This window comes from Urtica dioica, chromosome 11, assembly GCF_054948205.1.
Source record: "Urtica dioica subsp. dioica isolate 48M chromosome 11, U.dioica_male_clone48M_v1_H2, whole genome shotgun sequence".
NCBI classification, from domain to species: Eukaryota; Viridiplantae; Streptophyta; class Magnoliopsida; order Rosales; family Urticaceae; genus Urtica; species Urtica dioica.
The window spans coordinates 17,107,076-17,131,840 of record NC_142766.1 but is presented as its reverse complement, the minus strand read 5'-3'; the positions used below and the strand labels follow the sequence as shown (position 1 = coordinate 17,131,840).

The following is a 24,765-nucleotide window of genomic DNA, read 5'->3' as shown; positions in this document are numbered from 1 at the left end:
AAAATTACAACAAAAAATTTGGTGAAGAAACAACTCAGAAAAAAAAAGGATTCCTGGCAAATCAATGAACGAAAAAAAAAAACACACTACTAAAGCTAACTTTGTTTAATTACAGGTTATTATTTTAGCCAAACACGAACATAAAAGTACAAAATATTAGAGATTCTATTATCAATATGAAAGGGTTATAAAGGCGAATACAAGGGGGAAAAAAATCTTAGAAGGATAAACTATTGTTCGTCTAGAATAAATAAAAATTAGCAAGAAGGATTTATAGAAAAGAAATATAATTAAGAAATAAAACTACTAAGATTGTCAAAAATTACTTTTCTAATTATAGAACATGTAATTCCTTAAATTAAGGAATGAACAAGTCAAATATCTAAGTACTAATTGAATATAAACAAAAATTACTAGATTTTTTAAGATTATGCTCAATATTTAGAAATTATATATCAATGCTTCAGACGTATTCAGAAGTGGTATTTAAATTAAAAAAAGTAAAGGGAAACTATCAACAGTATCCCCTGTATTTATTCAAAATTAATACGCGATTTATCCTTTCAATTTTTAGAAAAATCAGACATCTCCCTTCAGGTTAATATATATGACACATATATTCCCTAAAAATATGATATATCACAAATACCACTTTTTCCTTCATTTTTCACAAAAAAAATATTTTGAACTCCCCAAAATACCTTAATGAAATAACTCTTTATTTTCTATTTTATATATATATATATATATATATATATATATATAAGATCAAAATATTTCTTCATAAAAAGTTATTGATTTTTTTTATAAAGAGTTGTTTTTTTTTTATATAAAACAATAAATACCGCGTTGGAGGACTGGCGATGGAATGGAAGCTAAGCAGTGGTGGTTTCATTGTTGTTTGAGTGGTTCTCTTTCTCGTCGTGTTTGGGTCTTTGGCTCACCTTCTTTTTGGCCTTTTTCGGAGAGATTCGAGATCTGTGAATTGAGTGGGGTTTGTTTATGTGGTTGTTTTGCGTGGTGAGAGAGAGAGAGAGCCCATTCACGTATAGGGTATGGACAATCTATAATTGATTTTTCATTAATTATTATTTCCTTTTTGTAAATTTAAACAAAACGAACAAAATTAAAAGTAAATATTTGTTCTAATTGTCACATCATCATAATTGGATATTTAAACAAAAATATCAAAATGTTGGCTAATTTGTAATTTCAAGGTTTCACGTGACTTAATTCGTGTAATTTCTCATATAAATATATGCTAACAAACGGAGGTTGTGGGTTGTACCAAGAATCATGATCAGATGCGGTTCAAAGATTACATTGTAGTTCTACAACAATGTCGTGCTGGTTAGCGTCGGTTTCAATCTCAGTTACTAGTTGAGTTTGGGAAGACGATCACTGTTGATGTCGTTTTCGAGCCTCAACAATCATGGAGAAAACAAAAGAAAATTTTGGTGTTTGATTCGATTTAATTTATTATGTGGATCTCAGAAAAATATCGTATAGAAAATGAATATTAATTATTTGTAATAATATATGCAAAAATTAAATAAGAAAGCAAGCGATTTTATTGATACCAACAATTCAGAAGTGACTTACGAGCTTGGGGATACAATTGAGAGAGAGAGAGAGAGAGATGTAAGCGATAATAGGGAAAAGAATGTGTAAATCTTCTCGGAAGAAGTTAATTTATACTACAACGAGATGCGCTATCTCCGAAGACACGTGTTGGTGACTCCGTCCTTCATTGCCTCTCTTTCTGCCACATCGCTTCTTTATTTGAATTGGTTTGGTAGAAGTCGTCAACTCTCCAAGTTTCAAGGCAAGATTGCGTCTTACGTCGACTTCGATTTCATGGTGATTATTGACGAAGGTATACCAAGTTCATAAATGGATTTGGGCCAAGCCCAAATATTTCGTTAAATCTTTGCGTCAATGAATAACAAACGACAAAAATTATGTGTCGCTTTGTAGATTGAACTTTGTTTGATTATCGGGTTTGACGGCCCAATGTCGTTTTATTAAAGAGGGTCGAACTCTACCCCCAACAACCACTACCTCTATTTTTGGTCCGTCTCGGTGTGATAGATCCCATTTTGTTGGACACCTCATAAAACCTTTGTTTTATTTTTCGATTTTTTTATTTATTTTTTATTTAGCTTTAGTTTGTTTATTATTTTGTCATCGTGTTGAATTATTGGCTGGTAGTTTGTATGGAGATGGATTATTCGTATTCTAAGGTCCCGATAAGAACATACTGATATAAATTTTCCTTTACAGAATGTTCTAGATTTTTCTTCATTGATAGAGGTAGGTTAATTTTTCAATTAAATCAATTGAGTAACTAAGTCACCGAAATTTCAAAATTTATTATATAGTTAATCTTCTGTAAATTTTAAATAAATAGTTATTATAGTGATGTGTAATTGTTTGGACGTTTTTTACATTCTATTTATGTCATTTAAGTCTGATGATTATTTATAATTATTAATGAATATTTTATAACTATTAATATTTTTTAATTTTGAAAAAAAAAAGAAGATAACTCAAAAGAGTATAATATGTGATCAAAACTGAATGTGCATTATTGTTTTCGCCTTCCAAAAGTTAATGCACAGTTCATATTCATTGAATTAATATTAATAATAAAAACGACGCGTAAAATTATTTATACCTTGTCAATAATTATTCGAGGTCTATATCTTCAATTTTTTTACCCGTTCTCTAATTAAAGTTCTTTTCACAATATAAAAAAAGGTTATACTTAAAAAAAAAACATTGTAAGATGACAATTAGTTTTAAAAGAAAAGAAAAAAAAAAAAAATCAATCGCCTCGGCTACCGACTGAAGTTGGCAAATAAATAAGATAAAAAATAGTAAAAACGACAACAACCTCATTAAGAGAAAGTAAATAGAGTGATAGGGACATAGCACCTCAACAAACAAACTATACCCACATGAGATTCGTTATTTGCTTGATTGATTGTTGAAAGCAGTAAATAGTCTTCATTCACATGTTCCTTCAAGTGGAGGCCAACAATCACGTTTATCCTTTAATCACTTTCAAACATCTTTCTTAATCCATTTTTACCCTTCTTCTTCTTCCACCTGAGATTTCCAATTCCATTCCTATCCCCACCGCTCCGTCCTGTTCTCTCCAATGGCGGATCGCGGGATCTCTTTCATCGAGACTTTCTTGTGCAGTGCTTTCGCTGCCTGTTTCGCCGAGGTAATAATAATACCACTAACACCAACCACAGTTTTATTTCTCTTAATTCAATGTACGATTCAAAAATCAAATTGCTCGTCCTAATCGATAATCTCGTTGCCGAATTCTACATAAACTGAGCACATTTTGATTTCGTATGTATCGCTGCCTGTGACTATCTGAGTAATGTCCTTCTGAGAAGTGTGCGCGTTTCGAATTGGTGCTGTGCAGAGCTGTACGATTCCTTTGGACACTGCCAAAGTGAGGCTTCAACTCCAGAGGAAATCGGCGAGTACTGTGGACGGACTGGCTTTGCCCAAATACAGCGGCTTGTTGGGCACAGTAACCACCATTGCAAGGGAAGAAGGTCCAATGGCGCTCTGGAAGGGCATCGTTCCGGGGCTGCAACGCCAATTCCTCTACGGAGGCTTAAGGATCGGCCTTTACGACCCTGTGAGTTAGTCACCCGATATATGTACGATTCTAGTGTTGAGTTACAATTAGTGAACAAATTAGTTGCTTGTTTGGATTGGATCAGGTCAAAACTTTGCTTGTTGGGACTGCTTTTGTTGGGGATATTCCTTTGTTCTATAAAATACTTGCTGCGCTGATTACCGGTTAGTACTACTAACGTAACATATGATTTTTACAGCCCAAACTTTGGTCTTTCTAATTATTTATTTTTTATTTTTTGAAATATTATTTTGGTCGAACCAGGTGCGCTGGCCATCGCAGTGGCGAATCCGACGGACCTTGTGAAGGTTCGGCTTCAAGCGGAAGGAAAATTACCTCCAGGGGTGCCTAGGCGTTATTCCGGAGCTCTTAATGCTTATTACACTATAATCAAACAGGTCGGTTTCTAGAACAATAGTTCTTCATCCTTGTTTTTCGCCCTGACCCGTGAGAAAACCAACACAAAATTTAGGAAGGATTGGTAGCCCTATGGACAGGGCTTGGACCAAATCTACTAAGAAACGCCACCATTAATGCTGCTGAGCTGGCCAGTTATGACCAAATAAAGGAGGTAATGTATTACCTTCCTTGCTTATCTTTTTTTTTTCCTCTCTGTCCCTAAAGTGAAGCTATGTATTCATGGTATCCAGTGTTGATCCTATGTCTCTCTGATTCGCATTTTACTTATGCAGACGATTTTGCAAATTCCAGGGTTCACAGACGATGTTTTCACTCAACTCCTGGCCGGCTTAGGTGCAGGGTTATTTGCCGTGTGTATCGGTTCACCCGTTGATGTGGTATGATTTCTTTTGCCATTGCAAGCGCTTATATTTGCTTGTTTATTTGGTCATCAAGAATTGTTTATTTGGGTCCTGTAATTTTCAGGTCAAATCCAGGATGATGGGAGATTCAACCTATAAAAGCACGGTTGATTGCTTCGTGAAAACTCTCAAGACTGAGGTATGTTAATTAAATTTAATTTTTCTAACAATTGCCAATTCACATTGCATGTGTACACTGTACTGTCTTCCAAAAAGAAAATACATAGTTTGATTTTGTGTCCATCGCGTTACATATACGCACCCTGTTGCCAACAAGATCTCTTTCATCTTCGGTCTCGTAACAGTAATTTCCCTGGTCAGAGAGAAACTAGGTCTGTGCTAAATCATCTGTGTGATTAAGAAGAAGAAAAGTTAGTACTTGAAGGAACAGTTAGCGGTGGATTGGTGTAAAAGAGCGGTGTCATAACTGTGGAAGAATTATAAGGATTTAAGGGCATAATACCGCTCGGATATCTTCTTTCTATTCCTTCTAATGGAACTCTTGTTTGTAACCGAGTGCCAATTAGAACTATAGCTTCTGCAAGTTGCTGATTTGTTTTCCATGCAATAATTGCAGGGATTCGTGGCCTTTTACAAAGGTTTCCTCCCAAATTTTGGCCGAATCGGAACTTGGAATGTAATCATGTTTTTGACATTTGAGCAAGTAAGTTGAACAATTGAACGACTTAAAAAAATGAGGCTTTTCACGAGCTTCAATTATCCACTTTATTTGCTGTTAAGCCTGATTTAATCGCCTGCTAATTATTTTTCATGACAGGCGAAGAAATTTCTGAGTGGAGCTTCATAAATCCATGGTGAAGGAATCAGCGAGGGCACCCATTTTTTTTTTTTTGTCCCAGAGAGATTAACCTGGGCTTGCAATTACTCAATATAGTATATCAAACATTCGGTTCCAAAGGTGAAACGAAATTTGGCCACAACCTTTGTGCCTTTCTTAGGTAGATTCTTTTTCCATCGAAAGATGCGTGACCCTTACACTCGTCAATATATGAAGACTAATAATATCTACATGAACTCCATAATTATGTATTATGTAACTTTAAAATCGTCATCAATATAAAGCTATTTTTTTCATTCACAATTTCCTGTCCAACTTTCAATAGGACAGCTAGAAACTTTTTAAGAAACTGGTTCCATCATCAGAGGAAGAATCGACACAAAAATACCATTGCACAATTAAAATTGATTCTAACACAGTAGTAACCACAAACCATGTAATCTTCAAGATAACCCTAAAAGACATATCTCTTAACATATATCACAAAAACAATGTGATATCTCTCTCTTGACATATATCACAAATTATTACTTATTTACTTTTCCAAATCCTAAAAGATAGCTAGCTCCGGGACGAGACCAAGTAAACCCTGGCCTTGATGACGGAGCCGTCCCACATCTTGAAGCCGGGGCTGACGGGCAGTCCCACGACGAGGGGCCCCGCGGGGGAGGGGGGGTGCGGGAGGACGCTGTCCATGAAGTGGGGGTGGAAGTGGGCCCCGCGGGAGGGGTCGAAGAGGGCGGGGACGGGGTCCAGCGAGAAGGCGAGGAGGTGGAGGAGCCAGACGGCCTTGGCGAGGGCCAAGAAGTGGGCGTAGAACTCGGTCCTGGGGTGGGACCCGGCGGCGGCGAGGCGGTGCTGGTCCAGGTGGCCGAAGAGGGACTCCTCCATCTTGGGGTGGACGAGGGAGAGGTACTTCCTCGAGCAGAACTTCCCGAAGTGACAGCCTGGCAGGATCCCGAGGAGCTCCGCGGGGTCCATGGCCTTCATGTCCCGGAACTGGGCAAAGCACTCTCGCCGGAACTGCTCCGGGTTCAGCAGCGACGACAGGCTTCCGTCCATGTAGAACGTCTCGTGGTCGAAGCCTTGGAACACTTTTCGAGCCACGTACGACTCCATCGCGTACTTTGCGTGCTGAGAGCTCACCGCCGACGGAGCCGCGCCTCCGCCGGTCGAGGCCGCCTCGATGGACCGCACCGCCGCCGCGATGTCCCACTGCGCCGACCTCATCAGAGAGAGGAGCAGCGACGTGAAGGATTTCAGTCCTTCCTTTACTCTGCTCATCGTCACTTCCAACATCTCCGGCGACGGTGATGCTGCCACTGTGTGTCCATCACAAACAAACTTTTAATGTTACTTTTGGAATATGAAAGTTTGTAGTGTATCTTTAAAGCCTAGAAATGAAAGTCAGAAGCAAAACTTGTATACTTGCAAATATGCTTTAACTTTGTTTTCCTAAACTTTTGACAATTTAAACATTACAAAAGTAGAGAGCACGACATATAGTTGATTGATTAGATCAGTTATCTAAAAGTTTCAACTTTATTTAATAATTAAGAAGATTAAGATAATACATACAATAATGAAGTTATGATATAATCAAAATCCATGAAAATTCTGTAATTTTTTTATGGAAACGTAACCATAGGCTAATTGTATTTATTTGATTGTTTGGGGACTGAGGGCAGAAGAGTAATTGCGGTACCTTGAGGTTGGATACAGCTGACTTTCTTCCGGGACATAGACCTTCCCTTCTTCCCTCCTCCATTGGCGGCGAAGCTCTTGAGCTTCTCCTTGAGAGCCTCGAGCTCAGCCTTCCTGGCCTTGGCCTCCCTCCTCATCTCCTCCACGGCCGCCTCGTACGGCGCCACCACTTCCCTCACGGTCGCCGCCGTCATTCCTCCGCCGCCTCCGCCGCTGCGCCGGAACCTCTCGCGAAGGACTCCGATCCTCCGCATCTCCGCCACCACCGCCGCGTCCGCCGCCCTCATCTCGTCGGCGTCCCACGGGCAATGCGCCTCCTGAAGCCTCACGTACGCCTTCTTCATCGCCGCCGCCGCCTCGAACACCTCCGCCATCACCGCCTCCATCTCCGCCGACCTCTTTCTCGCCTCTCTCCTCGATCCCTCCCATCCGCTGCTCTCTTCTTCTTCTTCTTCTTCCATCTCGTGGTTGTGCTTCTCGTCGTCTTCGTCGTCCTCGCGCTCGTGCTCGTCGGTTTCGTACTCGTACACCTCGCCGGAAACGTTGAAATCGCGGTTTCCGGCGGGAATCTCGCCGGAGAAGCGGCGCTCGGCGGCGAGCGGATGGAGGAGGCAAGAGGCGGTCACTCGCTGGATCAGATCGGAGAAGTTGGAGACCTTGCTCATTATCGCCTCTCCTTTCTTCCTCGCCTTCAAGCTTCTGAAACTACTATAACTATCCCCAACAGTAAAATAAATAAATCAGATTCAACTCGGTTGTACTGTGTGTGCGAGCTAACAGCGACTCAGTGAGCTCACCCACTCACTCACTCACTCACTGACATCGATATCTGTTCCGAAAGGACAAAATGGTCATTCAGTAAGGAATTAAACAAGAAACTTGCCTATCAGTCTGAGGGGAATGGTCGGAGCTGAGAGAAAGCTTCGTTCCAAAATGATTTCCGTAGAAAGGAACGGTGTTTGGGAGGTGTGACTCTTGGATTCCGGTTTCCAGGTCTTTCCAGGCCGATTGAAGCTCGGCTTTCTTCTTCTTCCTCTTCCTGCTTACCGGGAAAATTACCGGTTATTGTCAGTCTCCGACTCCAAATCCTTATAAAGGGCCTTATGGTAATAACGTAAGAGCGGTGATTATAATGTAATTTTTGTCCTTTCATCCCCGTAACTCCCGATTTGGTGTTCGTGGGTCCGCGGATTTGATAGATTTATTATTATTATTATTTTTTTAATCGGAAACCGCGGATTTGATATATATTATATACTAGATACATTTAATGCCGATTTTTTTCTTCTTTTGTTTTTTCGAGGAAAACAAACTCATTATATTACAGTACACCGACGAAATATTACATTCACGCCCTCTGATTTTTAGGACAGATGTCTGCTGATGATTGGTTGACTGTTTCGTCCCGTATATGATAAAAAAAAATAGCTTACATATACTTCCGACTTCCGAGCAAAAAAAAAATAGCTTACATATACTAAACGACAAATATGTTCCATTTTTCTTGCACCCAAAAAAAGGAAAGAAAAAAACATATCTGGGTCAGGTTCTTTGAATATGCGTATGCATGATGCTGTGTATGTATATGCACGTAAGTAACTAAAAAGCTTGTGATGTTTCTACTTGATCAGTGATGAAAAATTCATGAAACGTAAAGAAAAAATATTGATCCTCTGACATGAATATATGGGTATTACAATCGCACATATATTGAACCTTCAAACGTCATTGTATATGTACGTATGCATATCATATTAAAAAAAAAAACCTATAATATATCTTATAACTATATATTGAAGTGCAAGTATTCTTAAGTCTAAATACTTAGTAAAGATAAATGGAAAAACAGATTCAATGATATGTACCTTTCAATATTGGAGGAACAGAGAAGGATATTGGGAAACATTTTAGTGAGAGAGAGAGAGAGAGAGAGAGAGAGAGAGAGAGAGAGAGATGAATGGTAGATACGAAGAGATCAACACGACTACTTATAGAGTTCAAAGTTCAAACTTTTTTAGATACGAACTGTAGCTTTTATACACACTCGCTGTCGTATAATATCAGCATGTATGCATGTCAAGTATTTGAAAGCAATAAATAAGAAAAAAGAGCGTGGGAAATAAAGAGTTTACTTTACTTCTTAGTCCATGAGAAGCAAATTTGGAAAATTATTGAATAAGGATATACGTACTCGTGGTGGGATCAAGGAAAGAGAGAGCTCTCTCGTTTAAAGCTCTTGCATTTTGTTGCTTTCCCAGGCTAGTTAGAGGTAATATTCTTATAACAATATGATAGACATCGAACACAAGTGGCTCGTTCCTAAACCTAAAAATAATTATGGGTAAATCTATGCAAAGTACGTATGTACAGGCTCTCAATTAGGTCTATCATATGAACAAAGCCCACCAGAGTGCGTTATACTTATATCATAAAGTACGTACGTCATACATGCAGGACATGCATACATGCATAAAGGTTAATAATTAGTCTCCACGTCGCTATAATCACTTTTTGATCAAGTACGTACATAATAATGTTAACGTATTCTCTGCTTTTGATATCACTTTTCTTCAAATGGCTTTTGAGTTTTGACCTAGGCCGGCAGCATGCATGGTGTGTTGATAAAAAAATAATAATAATAATTTAAAGGTAGAAACATTTTTTACTACACAAAAAGTTTAGCATATTACAAAATAAAAATATTAGTTTATCTATGACAATTCTTTTTATTTTATTTTATTATTGTTTACACTCATTTCTTTTCTTTTATGTGGACACGAATTCTGGTGCGCGCATCTTGGATGAAATCTGCTATTTCATAACCGAAACCCTAATAATCATAAAGGAGTTCTCTCAGATATGGGTATTGGGGGAAGCTTTTCATGACTTCCAAGAATAAGTATATATGTTGTTTCCGATATTCCGATGTAATTTTTGTGTGAAACGCGTTCGTAGAACATATGAAACGCGTTCGTAGAACATACGTAATATTAAGTATAACAAAAAAGGAGAACTATATGACGTATACAAGAAGATAGAAAATACATGAGGCTAGAAAATGGCCTTCAAAATTTTGGCGGAGGCGTTTGGAGGCTGATCCTTTATTCCGACAGTTCACATGTGATATATGCCATAAAATCGGGAGAAACACACACACATGTATATATGTGTATATATATACATGTAACATACCAATTAACGCACAATACTATTCACAAACTACATTTATATATTATATTATTATATATTGTTTCTCCCTTCATACACATCAATCTTACATGAAGTAATTGCTTGTCGTATTTATTTGTTTATATATGTCGTCCAGGTAATATAGTTTTTTCACTGGATGCAAAGATTTGTAATTGCATGCTAATTATACAAAAGCAAAATGTATTCTAAGTTAATAGTATCAATGCCACCAAATTGACTTCTATAAGGTTTGAGAGATATAAGATGTTAGAATAATCTTATGTTGTTTGAAGTTGATTTGAACCACTTTAGTAGATGATTATTACTTATTTGGGTGCGGGCTAATATGAAGTAGTTTTGTCCATATACAAACAAGCACAACTTGCTGATAGTTTTCAAACATTTTCCTCATGCAAGGTAGTGAATAAGAAAAAATTCCATTATTCTCAATCAAAATAAAGAACAGCCTTTACTGGACATACGTATATACACGTGTATGTTTGGATGGCGTATATATATAGTAGTGCAGTGATAGGATTTGACTGTCAGTCAGAAAAAACATGTGCGAGTAATTCATTGGAAAAGTCTCTTAAACGTTAATTCATCGTTCGGAGTGTTAATGCGACAAACACACACATTCGAACACAGATTAATAGTTCTGGTAAGCCGGCCCAGATTTTCCAAGCTTTTGTTGGCACAAGTATTTGGAGGGACTTCTCAATTACGTAAACGCTTTTAATATATACAATAATCTTAGCTATGCTAAAGTTGGCCATTATTTTTTGGGGGGCTAATAAGAGAGTGCTGTTCTGAGATTCTTTTCTATAGTTATCGTTTCTTTTATACTATTCATTTTACACGATCGATCGTATCAATATCATGGGAATGGGACGTGCGCCTCGTTAGGCTTGGGGGGCCTCAAATATCAATTCTATTTTTTCATTTATTTACCATTTTGAAAATTAGTTTTTTTTAATCATTTTACAAATATATATATATATATATATATATATATATATATATAAATAAAAATAAAACAAAAGAAACTATACTAGTCCGTAAAGAAATAAGAAGTTATCTCGGATTCGATGCCTTCTTTTCAAACTTAGTTTCTCAAATATTCTATTGAAATAATTTCATAAGTACTTATCTTTTTATAGTATTTTATTTGTTGTTTATAGTACTATTTGACTTCTTTTACAATAATAATTTGATTTAGAATCATGGCTTTGGCTTTCTGTTTACAGTTATAATTTGATTTAGAATAATGGAAAAATCAACTGAAACTTTTAATTAAAATCATAAAAGATTTATGGAAGGTTTGAGAATAAGATTTATTCTTAGAATTAAAAGGGCCGTCCCATGTGTGTGTTACAATCTCGGGGAACAAAACAAAAATGGGCAGCTTCAAAGCATTGAGCAAGTCTAGCCGCTTCTGCCACTAGCAGCCCCTCCTCCTTCCTCGACCGCCGGGAACCGTTGATGAGCAAAATCGCCGTCTCACAGTCCGAGCGAACCTGGATCGTCCTGATGCCCAAAGCTCTGGCCGCCCTCAATCCTTCAATAACAGCCGTCAATTCCGCTAGCAGGGGAGACAGAGGCTGTCGCGTCGGAGCTATAAAAGAGCCCAGGACCTGCCCCGCGGCGTTCCGCAGGACCCCCCCTGAGCCGCAAGAGTCTCCGGTCCGAGAAAGAGCTGCGTCCACATTCACCGCAGTTACCCCTTCCGGCGGGGGGGGTCCAACGGTCTGTGCTTCTCCGGTTTGGTTTATCCGGGGCCCTGGTAAAATTAGCTTGGTGGAACTCGTTCAGGTAGTGTAGCGCCCGATTCACCATGTCGGCCGGGTCTACTCGCCGACCCGCCTGGACCTCGTCGTTTCTGCCATTCCAGCAGCTCCACGCCACCGCCACGAAAGCTTCGAAATCAATCGTCGAGAGCGAAGCTTTCATGTTAATGAGGAGCGCCACCACATCTCCCGAATAACCTTCCTTGACATTTCTCCACCACCCTGTAAGTTTTCAGGCCTTCGCGGACACACCACAAGCCCAGATGCAAATCAAGACGTAATCACTATGCACAAATTCGAAATGCCATACATACATCTATATATACACTCAAGCCAAGTATATCACTCGTCCTTTTACCCAAAAGGTTGCTAAGTATAAGGCACACCGTAGTCTTAGAACACATGTACATTACACGAAAGAAAAATAAATTGCTCAAGAAAAATTTGATGAACTGCGAAAAGTGTCTAATGATTTGGTTATAAATAAAGATGATTTTCTTAACGTACATGTGTACCAAAACGATTGGCATTAGGCTATAGAATTTTGAAATTTGAGTCCGAATTTTTATTGTACTAATTGATATATTGCCATGGAACCGTATAGCACTGCACCAAAAAAAAAAAAAAAAAAAAAAAAAAAAAGAAGAAAAGTTATACACATTTAGCCCCACCAATCGAATTTGTCAAAAGCCCCGACCTAGAACTAGATAAGGATGCTAAAATATATTTTTTTTCCCCTGATAAAAAACGGTCATGATCAGTATTATTAATGCCAAGACCCAGGACAACTACACAAAAAATATCTTCTTTTCAACCTACACAAAAAAATAAAATAAACACTTGTACAAATTATCTCCATACAAAACATAAGAAACTACTATTTCCTTAAGCCAAGAGAGAAGAAAAAAGAAAGAAAAGAAGAAGAAGAAGAAGATGGAGAGTTGTAGGCCAAACAGGAGTGACATTCACTTGACAAGAGAAGAAGAGGCAAAGATAGAAGGCGAGACCAGAGAGTACTTCGACGGTATTGTCCCAAAACGACACACTAAGCCTCAACGCAGTGAATACTCTTCTCAGTACGTCGACCAACTCTCTCGCACCGCCAATAGTGCCCTTATTCCCGAGCAAGCCGAGTTTCAGCGCCTCGAAAGTGATCACCAGGTTGCTCCGAACCAAATATAAGTATATATATATATAAAAAAAAACTTATAAATTATTTGTTGTCTTATACATAATAGTTGGTTCTATGTGGACAGAAATTGGGTTATTCAGGAAGCAATTCGGGTCAGGAGGAGTTTGTGGAGACAGACTACTATAAGGATCTCGACTCTGTTGATAAGCAACACCACACAGTATGTTTTTAAGTAACTTATGTGGAAAATACTAATTAGGCCTCAAAAGCCATATACTATTATTGCCTAACTATTGAAGAAGATTAATAAAAAAAAAAAAATCTGAATTTGTGAATGGTAGATGTCCGCATAGACGCATAGTTAAGGTGTCAATTCTGTAATAATGATGATGCTTTTTTGGCGTGAAAAATGAAGACAGGAACAGGGTTCATAAAGATGGACAACACAGGTAACAAGTCTTATGACTTGGCATCTGACTCTGTCACAGAACATCACGCTCCTTCCAAGTGTAACCCTGCAACTAATGACTGGATTCCGCTCTCAGAAACTGAGGTAACACCGTTACTACACGCATCTCACTTTTTTTTTTTTAGCAAACTTGAACCAACTGTCGTTTCGTTATGTACAGATAAACTTGGGGTCAACCAAGCCAAGCAGGAGCGAGAGTTGAAACGATTTGTTACACCTTTACTTTTCTAAATTTTGAAAAGGATCGCTCTAATCTATGTATCAATCGACTCTGAACTGTGTTGTTTTCTTTTGATTTTTGGCTATTGCGCTAGACTCTCCATTTTTTTACGGTTTATAACGACGTTTGCTTCAACTACAAGGCCATTGTTTTACTATGGAAAGTGGAAATTTGGAGAAGAAAGAGAGAACAGAGAGGGTCCACGTACACACAAATTTGGAGTGCATTTTTTTTTTATCTTTCCGCCGGATTTTAGAAAAATAAAATTTCACTTTTTCGTTGTACATTTTCTCTCAAATTTTTCTTTAACCCAAACACCGCAGGAAAAAGGGAATGGATTTTCTAATGGAATCTAAAACAAATAATACTATATTACATACTAAGTTGATAATAAAGAGAATGCGTGTCATACACCGGTGACATATAAGCTAGCGGCGAAGACAATGTCACGCTTGATGGCATTGGAAGCCGTTTCCATTTTCTTGTAGAGCGCAGAATTGCCCATAATGGACGCCGCGTTCTTGAACTCTCGACACGTTTCGTCGAGCCTCACTATCGTCCGTACTATCATTCCCTCCGGAACGTCCGTTAGTTCACATATATCTGCAAACGGAGTTCCTTTTGCCCATTCGTACACCACTTCGACGAGGCCAAACTTGAGATTTTCTTTTGCATACTCTTCAGGGTTTATCTGGACATTGAATTTAGCTTGTAGCTGTCCTAGTCTTATGGCTGTTTCATACAGTCTGGAAGGGGAAATAAGATTAAATCTGTTACTGAAATTGTCATTTGTATGATGGTGGTTTATTAAATCTAGACTATGGAAATTGCACCTGTTTCGGGCCTCGGAAAGCTTGGGAGTGAGAGAAGGTTCGGAAGCATTTCTTTGCTGAAAAACAAAAGCCGACATCAAAGCCACAGCTTCTTCCGGTTCTAATTCGTCCAATTGATTCTCGAACAAACACTCGGTGGATATCAACTCCTCTCCCGAGTTCATCTCGCAAGCAACACGTCCCTTTATTTGAACAGCAAGCTCGTCGTCTATACACCCGATATCCTTCAGTACATCTATCTGGAACATCACGCCTATTCTTAGTTAAAGAAATCATTTATCGCAAATATTATCATCCGATTTCAAACGAAGAAAGTTTCCGTACCCGGCCCTGAAAATCTGGCATTTGTTGTAGTGCTTCATCGGACATTTCATACTTGAGCGCATTGACTTCTTCTTTGTGTCTCTTAATCTCTCTAGCTAACTTAATATGCTCTTCCAATTTTATACATCCATGGCATTTATTCTTCGCCATCTTTTGTAGCAAGTTCGTCCACTTGCGATACGCTTCAACAAGATCCATGTCTTTCAACTTCAGATCTGAACGGAATCAACAATGTTGCTGGTTTTAAGTTTTTTTTTTTTAAAATTATCCGTTGATGCCCAAAAGAAAGGACTAGATATTTCCCATTCAGTACCACATCAAACACGTAAATCTCTCCGATTAGTATCTTCATACAAAAAGAAGACATACCTTTTATCGGGTCTACGGAAGGAGGGTACTTATTTCCATCGATTTTTGTACGCTGTAGCTCTTGAACTGTCTTCGAGTAAATGGAGGGACTAGGGTGCTCGAGAAGCCCAACCTGGTCAATCTTGAGTCTGCAATTACAGATGCATAAAAACTCCTTGATATCAATACCTCTGACCTCGTAACTCATCCCCGCAGCCACACCCATGTGTGGTAATGTTATATTGATAGCCCCCGTTCCTTTGCGAGGAGTGGCCGATGAAAAATACTCGTCGTCAAGACCTCGTTTTGATTTTGGCATCACGTAATAACCCTGCTCACTGCTTTTGGTATCTAGTGCATTACTGGTGCCCGTGGGACTTCGTGACATTGGTGGCAATTCGGGTTTCAGCAATAAAACGATGTGTTGTTTGTTAGTACTACTAGCGGTAGCTGCTTTCAGGACGACTCCAAGCAAGTGATCCTGTGCCTGTCACAAGATGGAAATATTTAGCGCCGTAACTACTAAAATGATGAACCCGAACACGCTGAAATATGGGTTCAGATAAAAAGCTTCACATCACAAAAAACTAATTGGCAAGATCTTGAGAAGCTGAAACGACTATGCATATTTTAACAATGAAAACAATAAATCTCCACCACATTCAACTTTGGCATTGAGAGTGAGTGTTCACAAGAGGAACAATGGTCATCTATCTCCCCTCAGTACGGACTTGTCATCCTACTTCTCTATAAGCATTATACTATAGCTAAGATGTTTGAATAATTAATTTTGAAGTAAAAAAATGCCTTAGCCGTTTATTTTTTTGCATTCCTTCTGTATAATAAAATTTGAGTCTTTCAATGATAATAAGAATATAAGAAAATTTTGTTTATCAAGTGGATGCCAGTAGGTTTAATAGTGACGATGATATATAGTGTTTGGAGACTATAAACTTACTGATTGTGATTTCACAACCACCACTCTTCCAGCAGATAGAAGCTGTTGAGCGGTCCCTGTTTGCATGACTGCCTCCAATATTTCGCTGTTATACTTCTCGGCTTCTGAGTACAATTCATAATATTCCTCGATGTCAGGTTCACCTTTTATGCAGCTACATTCAAAGAAGAATAAGATATTCACATCAATAAATTATTATATACAAAGAAAGCGGAAGTTAATTAGCCGATGTTCGGCTGAAAACATTACTAATACCAATAAAAAATGTTCTAAATGAAAAACATTTTGTGCAGGCCTCTTATAATATGTAGCGTCAGCAAAAAGTATCATGTCAAGTGGACACAAGATCGTATTGTAAAATCAACTCCACAAACGAGTAAATGTAAGATTCGCTAGACTTACTCTATTGCCTTTATAGGCTGAGCAAGCTTTCGCATTAGAAGTTTCTCCCTTTCTGGTAATTGCTTCTGAGCATGAAACTCTGCAAAACTTCTTTTCAGCATGTCCTCTACCTGAACAGTTTCCAACAAAACTGAGTGATATGTTATAACTCAAACCTAAACTTTCCTTTGAATCAAACTTGAACTCGTAACTACGTCAATGGAAAGGAGAAGCTTAACCCAAGCTGAAAACGCTCATACTAAATCAATACGGGTGATATATATATATATATATATATATATATATATATATATATATATATATTTGAACCATATTTTCGTTCTTTCCTAGAAAAACAATTACCATAATTCTCTATTTACCTTTAACTCTTCAACACGAAGAAGATGAAGGATCATAATATAGGTCAACCGAAACTGAGACTCTAACTTGGTTGCGCTTCCAACAATAACATTTTTTATGTCACTCTCCCCTGGAATTTCATCACGGCACATAATAACAACTGTACCAATTTTATCAAGTCCTCTTCTGCCAGCACGGCCTGCCATTTGAGTGTACTCTCCAGGTAATAATTGTCTGAATTCCTTGCCATCAAATTTCCTTAACGTATCAAATGCAACCTGGAACAGTTTAATGTTGAACAAAAATATTATGTAAGAATGCCCACATCAGCAAGTGAAAAAAAGAAGGTAACACTTATAAATCATATAAATATACGTCCACATCCGCAGGTGGAAGGAACTAAGGATGCAGTAGTTATCATCGGTCAAATAATAGAAAACTAGACTCTGTGGCTTAATTCTAGGTTATTTATGTTATTAAACTTAAAAAAAAAAAAAAAAAAAGGTTTGTAACTAGTATGTAACTGCATTTCAGGAAACGTCAGATGCATTTTGGATAAATTAAAAATCGCGTACAAAAGTTTTTGAATAAAGGAATGAACCACATTTCAGCTACTGTAGTATTGAACTAATTTGCAGCTGGTTGAATCTTGTACGGGAACTGATTATAACCACAGTAGTCCATCTAGAGATCAAGGTCCTATCTATAATAAACTTATAACTCTTCAAGCTCAGTTAATATGGGAAAGCTTCGAATACCGTTCTAGCTGGTGCATTGACTCCCATGGCAAATGTCTCAGTTGAAAATAAAACCTGCAGAAAGAAAATGAAATTCAGCCACTGCAAAAGAAATGACTTGATTACACGTGCAACACAACTCAAAACCTTCCACAGTATTATTACAAATTTCAGGAGTGTTCTTTTTAAGCCTCTTGTGCTAATGATCTATAGCATGATCAGTTTATTATATATATATATATATATATATATATATATATATATATATATATATATATATATATAAGATGCCCATAAACTGATCCAAAATAAAGGTACAAGGGTTTACGTCTAGCATAACTTTACCTTGATAACGCCCCGACAAAAAAGCATTTCAACAACTTCCTTAACAATCGGCAGTAGCCCTGCGTGATGCACACCAATCCCTCGGCGAAGAAGATTTTGAACTCTATTAACCTAAATCGTAGAGTTTAAATAGTTAAAATCTGAAAGAATCATCACAAGAAAGATAAAAGAGGAAACTATATTGCTGCGCAGACACCATCTTACTTGTGGCAAATTCCTGTCAGAACCCTTGAGCCTTGAGAATGCTTTGTCACAGAAAACACGAATCTCACTTTTCTCAGAACTTGTAGTGAGATCAGTCCCAGTCAAACTATCAACATATTTATCACATCGGTTTTTGGAGAAACAAAATATAACCACCTGTTCACCCAAGTAAATAAAACAATGCTCAAAAAATTATCGAGCATAACATTCACTTTTCTTAAAAACAAAAAATTGTAAGTAATATACCAAAAGAGGACATACAAATGTGAAAGCATTGGGGACTGTTAGTTGATCAATAGAAGTGGGGGAAAAATTAAAAATGATCCTGAGTACATCAAAGCAAGCTGAAGCACTAGATCGTAGATCCATGGAGCACCAACAGAACTTGATGAGTTTGAATTATAAGGAAATTCGACTATTACTGTTTTTGTAAGTGAAGCGTCATTTTTTTTCTCAAATACACCTTTGAAGAGAATGATTAGGAGATGGAAAAATAAGAAAGATGAAGATGTAGATTTAATTTTTCGCATGAATTTGTCTGCAAAATAAAATCAACAGACCTGTTTGGAGTTTTTCTCCTCTTTTTCCCGATATTATAATCAACATAAACTTGATGGTTTCTCTACGTAAAAGATCTTTTAGTCAGCTGTCTGCTCATTTCTATAGTGAACCTCACAAGCAATTACCCAATTCGCAAAGAATCAGAACCATGTTTCAAGAAGATAAACTCAAACTTACAGGTAAAAGAGACATCTTGGAGAGCTTGGTGATAAGTGTCAACCACATAGAAGCTTCTGATCTCCTTAAACCCCAACTGTTGTTATTGCCAATGTTTTGATTTCCCCCAGAACTTCTGGAACCAAAATGCTTATTCTGCTTAGGCTGACCATGACTTTCATGTTTTTGAGATCGATTGTTATCAGAAGATGATGGGCCACCACCCACTGATCTAGAGCTGTTGCTGGGCATGCTGGGCATATTTTTCCTCCTGGATACATCTTTAGCAGCTTTCAGTCCACAAGGCATAAAAGTTTCATTCTCACATATCTTGTAAAGTTCCCCAGAGTAAAATATGCAGTGCTCCAAGGGAACTGGTCTTTTGGTGGTCCTGGAAAAAACGAACATCATTGTATATATTGGCTTTCGATTAAATTTACAGAGCTTCATCTTCCGTATTCCACATTAAAGGACATGGAGATGAAGAAAACATAAAATTTTCCACTGACCCGGTAACACGAATTTGCTTTTGCTTTGTCCGTCCTATCCAGTCAGCGAACTCAACTGTGTTAGGTACCTGCAAATTGATAACAAAATTTACATATATAGCATCAGCCAAATAAAGAACAGTATACCAGACTGCAAGTGTACAATGGCAGAATATTTTTTACTCATAAAGGTACGTATACAAAATTACTACCGAATTGCAATGTTAATTGAGTTGATAACAGAATATTTACCGTGGCTGATAGAAGGATAATATTTATATGCCTGGGAAGCATTATAATAACTTCCTCCCAAACAACTCCTCTTTCTGCATCATTGACATAGTGAACTTCGTCAAAGATAACCTGCAGCCCAAATGTAGTAGACAAATAAAGAGAGTAGAAATAACAGGAAGACTTAAGCAACAAATTGTCATAAAATTAAAATTCTTGCATTAGAAAAAATCCTTTTTACCCATTCAATATCACGTATGATATCGGCTCCTCGATAGAGCATTGACCTTAAAATTTCAGTGGTCATAATGAGACACGATGCCTCTGGCTTCAAGCTAACATCACCAGTCAGAAGTCCAACATCAAACTTCCCACAGAAATCCCTATATTTCTGGTTGCTTATGGTCTTTATTGGTGCAGTATAGACAGCTCTGGTACAGTGCTGTATTATTTGACACCAAATTTAATTTAAGGAATAACATTGCAGACATGAAGGATGGGTTCAATTAGAAATAAGATTCCGGTGAATTCATGAACGAAAATAGAAGCAGAGGTGTTCTATTTTAGTTGTCTTTTCTACCGTGCGAAAAATTATACAAATAACTCAAATATAAACATACTTTTGTTGCTAAAGCAAATGCATATTCCGCGACAACAGTCTTCCCTGCTGATGTATGAGCCGCCACAAAAACAGATTCCCCCTTTTCGAGGTAATAGATGGCCTGTGATTGCCAATAAATAAAGGAGTATAATGTTCACTAGTTTTGAAACAATAAAACCTTGAACTAGCCACGATATTATGATATCGACAATAAATAATAAAAAATAAGATAAGAATGTGGGAATGAATCATTAATTAAAACAAACATAAAGAGTGCAGTTTATTTTGAGTTGGATTGGAATTCTCTGCCATTGCATCTCCATGATGAGAAAAGAAGTTGTCATTCCATATTAAAGAAAAAAAAACCCAAGATTTTTTCGATTAGAATAATTGGAGCCAGCAATTGAAGGGAAAAAAGTAGAGGGAAATAAATGGTTATAGCCTGAGCATGTTCATTCTTATTAGAATCAGGTTCGCTGCTACAACATACTAAAGATTTGATCAGCGAATACCTGTTTCTGGAATGAATCGAGTTCAAAAGGAAATTCCAGTGCCATATCTGGGATGAGGTCATAGAAACGTTGGGAAATCCATTCACCATCTCCACTAACAGCCCATGCCTGGAAATAAAAAATAAAAAAATAGATACTTGAATGTTTGCTTTGCACACAGTATCTGTAAAATACAACTCTGCAGCTCGTTACCTCCTTCTGGTGATCTTCTCCACCACCCGCTACTGCTCTAGAATCTTCTGCTTCAACTGATAAAATCTCATCTAATGCAGATAATCCAGCATTAGAAGTATTTTCTGGCACGTCTACGGGTTCTTCTACAGCTTCTGACTTATCAACAGATTCTACTTCAGGTTCGGACTTAGCCGATTCCTTATCTTCCTCTTCTGACCAAGTGAATTGACGTACAAAATCAGCATAGAGCAAGAGGACGAAAGAGAAAAAATGTACACAGAGAAAACCAAATAAAATATGAGACAAAATTGATTCTGAATTGAATGCAGATAATATTGTCACACTAAATTAATTGGAAGTATGAGATTAAATAAAATGTTTCCTGCGACCCTAAATCCAGTTCAAATCTAAGTACTCACAGAGGTCAAAATTAAAATAAATCCATGATTACCATTTTTATTAAAACTAGATGAAGAGCAATAAAATAATCCAGAAAATAAAATCCCCGTAGAGAAAGGCAAATGAGAACTGAAGACTGAGCACAAAACTACTTACAAACTATGATCCCATAACATTTCAAGTTCAAACCCCAAAAAGAAAAATAAATCACAATTGAGCAGACGAAAATATACTTTCTGCTCATAGATGGAACTTGATTCATATTTAGTCCTGGGTTTATTGATTGTTACTTGATTATCTTGATTAAGAACCGGGTCTCTAAGTAATTTGTGGTGTAAAATAAGAACAGAGCTTCAGAAACCTTAACTAAAAACAGGTTTCTGGCCTGTCCGGTAAACCAAAAGGTCAAACAGGCCCTCCCAAAAGTCATAACTTATATCCAGAAAATTTAACTCAAAGCAGCAAATTGCATCATATTCATCTTTGGGGCATATCCTCATTCAAATTAAAATTTGACGAGATTGGCACACGAATAGATTGAAACCAGCATAGCATATGTACCATCTCCCACAAACTCAGTGAGGTCTTCATCCCATGCCTTTCTGAATAAATCATCAAACTGTACAGACAACTCGGTCTGCAAGAACAAACAACGTATGTAACAAAGGTCAAACTTCCAATTATAGTATCAAGGAACTAGATGCACATTCTGAGAAACATAAACAAGGCGGGACGACCTAGACCGTCTAAACAAACCTTATTTTCATCTGAAACACTCTTTTGAAAACTCTGATCCACGTAGACCTTCCATGCAGATGGATATGCCTTCAAAAAATAAAAAATTGCAAACCAAGCTACATTAACACTGGCTTTCTCCCATTTGAATTGGGATAGTGGCATTCGTAATTTCAATCAAACTAACATGAAATAAACCTTGAGGTCACCAAGGTCCAATCCTTGCTTGAATCCCGGAGGGATATTTTGAGAAGGACCACCCCTTAAGAGTTCACGAACCCATTCGCCATTTGCAACACCTTCTGGAAGGTTCCTTTCTATGGATTGAGAATCATCCAAACCTCCTGGACGGAAAGGACGATTGTTGATGCTTCCTCTTACATAATCCTTCGATGAACCAGTCATGCGTGGCAACGAACCAGATTCTTGTGCTACAGTTAATTCTGATACATCCACCTAAAACAATAATATTATTCTGGGAAATACTCATAGGCAACAAGACACATAAAACAGGAGATCCTCGAATACCTCCTTTCGAGGATTTTAAAGTCTGTTAGTTTAAAACCAGTGCTGAACATAGGGTCGTTAACATTGCACATTTGAGAAGAAGGCAATAAAAATAAACTGTAGGAAAGAATAGCAGATGCCTTAACAGGAGGTTAATTTCCAATCAGTGTTCAACAATTCTACTTCCATAAATAAATTGAAAGAAAGTGTTTATGAGTTTATTATATAAAAATTAAAGCTGTAGACCTGCACAGAACTCGGCTCCCACACTCCTTGGTCTGAACTCTTTTGACGCCTAGACGGCAATTCCCAAGCGGGCACCATGACAGTGCGTGGAAGCGACGGGTCTAACGGTACATCGGCCCTGTCAAACCAATCGAAATCCCACTGTCTTCCAGCCTTTTCAGGAGAAAACAATTCAGAGTCCAAGCTCGGTGAGAGAAACGTCTCTTCTATATAAGATTTTATTGATTCCGGTGTTTCCTCGGGAAATGCAGGTGGCTGAAAAAAAGCGTATATTGCTCAACATAAATAAAATATAAGCATATGAGAACTATCTTCACTAAATTATCAGCATTAAGAAGACAGTTTTTCAAATTAAGTAACAATTCCATGATAATCCAATTCATCTTTCAAACGGAACAGTAACACAGAGCGACGCAGCCAGTAGTCACTGGAGTAAATGCAAAACAATGAAACAAAACCAAAATAACAAAAAAATAATAATAATAATTAATCTACGAACCCTAAAATGCAAAACACGAAAGAGCCAGAGAATCTTCCCTTTTTCACTAGCCGAAGCAAACCAATGACACACAAAGGCTAAACGGCGTTTTCGAAAATTCAATTGCCAAAGCATAAGCTGAAATTCGAACACTAACCAGAACGAAGTCCGGAAGTGACTTGACGGGATCGGCGCGCTCGACGGTGGAGAGCGGCTCGAGGCGGAGGTGGCCACTGTGGCCGGAGAACCCGACCCGAAAATAGAGTTCGTTCGAGGCTTTAATCGGTTCCATTGAAGCTCGTTGGGTCTAGATATACGAACGGTTTGTCTAGGGTTCCTTGGTATGTTGGATTCGAAAGCGTTGATCTTTATTCTTGTAGGAGAGTTTTGATTGGAATGTCTGCTTTTCGCGGGTTCTGTGTGGAAGATTAAAAAAATAAAATAAAAATTAGGCGAAGGAACGAACTATGTTTGGGATGGTTCGTTAACTTCGGATGAGTTTATGGGCCGAATATCGATACGGGTTTTGCGTCCGGGTCACTTTGATTTGTTATTTTATGCCAGAGGTTAAAGGATAGATACACAAATAGCTCATTTTAAATGTTAATTCTTTTAATATCCCAGGTTTTAAAACATTTCATACATTTTTTTTTGGCACATATTTTATAAATTTCAAAAAGAGGTTCTCCAAGATAACTATGTAACTCTATAAATAAAATTAAACTTTGGTGAAAATTTTATGCCTCTATAAATTCATATTTGGTGTTACTTTTACATCGAATACCAAATAAATAGTGTTGCACCAAATTTAAAACATGTTCAATTATCAAAATACCCTCACTATTATTATTATTATTTTAATATTTTAATAAACTAAAAACAGAAAATTCTCTCTCTCTTTCTATCTCCCTCTCTCCTTCTTCCCCGTCATCTTCTTATTCGACCTTACCTAGGCACCAAAAAACAAAAGTTGACGAGGCCATCACGCAATCAGAGTTCCTAATCATTCGACCTTCGCCAGCCGGTCCTTCGTCGAAGCTCTCTACCGCCATTAGAACAAAATTTCCCATGCCCACATGCTGAATTCCAGGGGTAAGAATCCTCAACCACCACCATAATCATAAATCTCACACACAAAAACAAAAAATTTAATACCCACAAAAACTCGGACTATTCTGAATCTTATTAGGGATTCGTGACTTTTAGCCATTCTTTAGGAATTCGGATCACTTTTATTGTGTTGACCTTCTAATATTTCAAAAGAACAAAAAAAGGCGTAGAAAAGTAAAAATAAAGAAATCAAAACTTTAATTGACATATAAAAGGACCCCAATGAAAAAATTAAAAAAAAAAAAAAAAAACATTTTCATAAGGCTTGGTTTTATTGAGAAAAAAAAAAATC

The 24,765-nt window shown here is 37.6% G+C and overlaps 4 protein-coding genes across 5 annotated transcripts; 2 read left to right on the top strand and 2 right to left on the bottom strand.

The window, feature by feature from the left end:
• The first annotated feature begins 2,966 nt into the window (after positions 1 to 2,966).
• Positions 2,967 to 5,580, top strand: UCP2 (uncoupling protein 2). Its single transcript, XM_089630026.1, has 9 exons — positions 2,967 to 3,232; positions 3,443 to 3,664; positions 3,750 to 3,828; positions 3,929 to 4,062; positions 4,137 to 4,235; positions 4,357 to 4,461; positions 4,550 to 4,624; positions 5,063 to 5,149; positions 5,264 to 5,580. The coding sequence occupies exons 1-9, from the start codon at positions 3,164 to 3,166 to the stop codon at positions 5,291 to 5,293; spliced, it is 900 nt and encodes a 299-aa protein (XP_089486152.1). The 5' UTR covers positions 2,967 to 3,163; the 3' UTR covers positions 5,294 to 5,580.
• Positions 5,581 to 5,659: 79 nt separating this feature from the next.
• On the bottom strand, positions 5,660 to 8,929 carry GIL1 (glucose-6-phosphate isomerase, putative (DUF641)). 2 transcript variants are annotated; one of them, XM_089630024.1, is made up of 4 exons: positions 8,854 to 8,929; positions 7,872 to 8,027; positions 6,990 to 7,702; positions 5,660 to 6,606 (listed from the first exon to the last, which is right to left on the bottom strand). In XM_089630024.1, the coding sequence occupies exons 1-4, from the start codon at positions 8,892 to 8,894 to the stop codon at positions 5,846 to 5,848; spliced, it is 1,671 nt and encodes a 556-aa protein (XP_089486150.1). In that variant the 5' UTR covers positions 8,895 to 8,929; the 3' UTR covers positions 5,660 to 5,845. The 2 variants fall into 2 exon arrangements, with proteins under 2 accessions (XP_089486150.1, XP_089486151.1); XM_089630025.1 differs by having other exon boundaries at positions 6,990 to 7,696.
• Positions 8,930 to 12,718: 3,789 nt separating this feature from the next.
• MEE59 (maternal effect embryo arrest 59) lies at positions 12,719 to 14,069 on the top strand. Its single transcript, XM_089630131.1, has 4 exons — positions 12,719 to 13,125; positions 13,221 to 13,316; positions 13,512 to 13,649; positions 13,726 to 14,069. Exons 1-4 carry the CDS (start codon positions 12,898 to 12,900, stop codon positions 13,765 to 13,767), a joined length of 504 nt encoding a protein of 167 aa, XP_089486257.1. The 5' UTR covers positions 12,719 to 12,897; the 3' UTR covers positions 13,768 to 14,069.
• On the bottom strand, positions 13,991 to 23,808 carry LOC149381801 (RNA helicase, ATP-dependent, SK12/DOB1 protein). The gene is made up of 22 exons (XM_089630130.1): positions 23,521 to 23,808; positions 22,886 to 23,140; positions 22,331 to 22,588; positions 22,154 to 22,222; positions 21,959 to 22,034; positions 21,017 to 21,210; positions 20,825 to 20,932; positions 20,332 to 20,433; positions 19,953 to 20,153; positions 19,733 to 19,843; positions 19,502 to 19,569; positions 19,014 to 19,383; positions 18,276 to 18,431; positions 18,072 to 18,182; positions 17,748 to 17,801; positions 17,010 to 17,267; positions 16,651 to 16,760; positions 16,249 to 16,402; positions 15,312 to 15,777; positions 14,943 to 15,157; positions 14,619 to 14,857; positions 13,991 to 14,531 (listed from the first exon to the last, which is right to left on the bottom strand). The coding sequence occupies exons 1-22, from the start codon at positions 23,653 to 23,655 to the stop codon at positions 14,192 to 14,194; spliced, it is 4,050 nt and encodes a 1,349-aa protein (XP_089486256.1). The 5' UTR covers positions 23,656 to 23,808; the 3' UTR covers positions 13,991 to 14,191.
• Positions 23,809 to 24,765: the final 957 nt, after the last annotated feature.

Excerpts from the sequence above, each read along its gene's own strand:
- UCP2 (XM_089630026.1), top strand. The coding sequence starts at position 3,164 with ATGGCGGATCGCGGGATCTCTTTCATCGAGACTTTCTTGTGCAGTGCT. Across the intron at positions 4,063-4,136 it reads ATTACACTATAATCAAACAG|GAAGGATTGGTAGCCCTATG; the intron begins GTCGGTTTCTAG and ends CACAAAATTTAG. Across the intron at positions 5,150-5,263 it reads TGTTTTTGACATTTGAGCAA|GCGAAGAAATTTCTGAGTGG; the intron begins GTAAGTTGAACA and ends TTTTCATGACAG.
- GIL1 (XM_089630024.1), bottom strand. The coding sequence starts at position 8,894 with ATGTTTCCCAATATCCTTCTCTGTTCCTCCAATATTGAAAG. Across the intron at positions 8,028-8,853 it reads TGTTCCTCCAATATTGAAAG|GAAGAGGAAGAAGAAGAAAG; the intron begins GTACATATCATT and ends CCCGGTAAGCAG. Across the intron at positions 6,607-6,989 it reads CAGCTGTATCCAACCTCAAG|TGGCAGCATCACCGTCGCCG; the intron begins GTACCGCAATTA and ends ATGGACACACAG.
- MEE59 (XM_089630131.1), top strand. The coding sequence starts at position 12,898 with ATGGAGAGTTGTAGGCCAAACAGGAGTGACATTCACTTGACAAGAGAA. Across the intron at positions 13,126-13,220 it reads GCCTCGAAAGTGATCACCAG|AAATTGGGTTATTCAGGAAG; the intron begins GTTGCTCCGAAC and ends CTATGTGGACAG. Across the intron at positions 13,650-13,725 it reads TTCCGCTCTCAGAAACTGAG|ATAAACTTGGGGTCAACCAA; the intron begins GTAACACCGTTA and ends CGTTATGTACAG.
- LOC149381801 (XM_089630130.1), bottom strand. The coding sequence starts at position 23,655 with ATGGAACCGATTAAAGCCTCGAACGAACTCTATTTTCGGGTCGGGTTC. Across the intron at positions 21,211-21,958 it reads CACTGAGTTTGTGGGAGATG|AAGAGGAAGATAAGGAATCG; the intron begins GTACATATGCTA and ends TCACTTGGTCAG. Across the intron at positions 19,384-19,501 it reads AAGCAAATTCGTGTTACCGG|GACCACCAAAAGACCAGTTC; the intron begins GTCAGTGGAAAA and ends CGTTTTTTCCAG.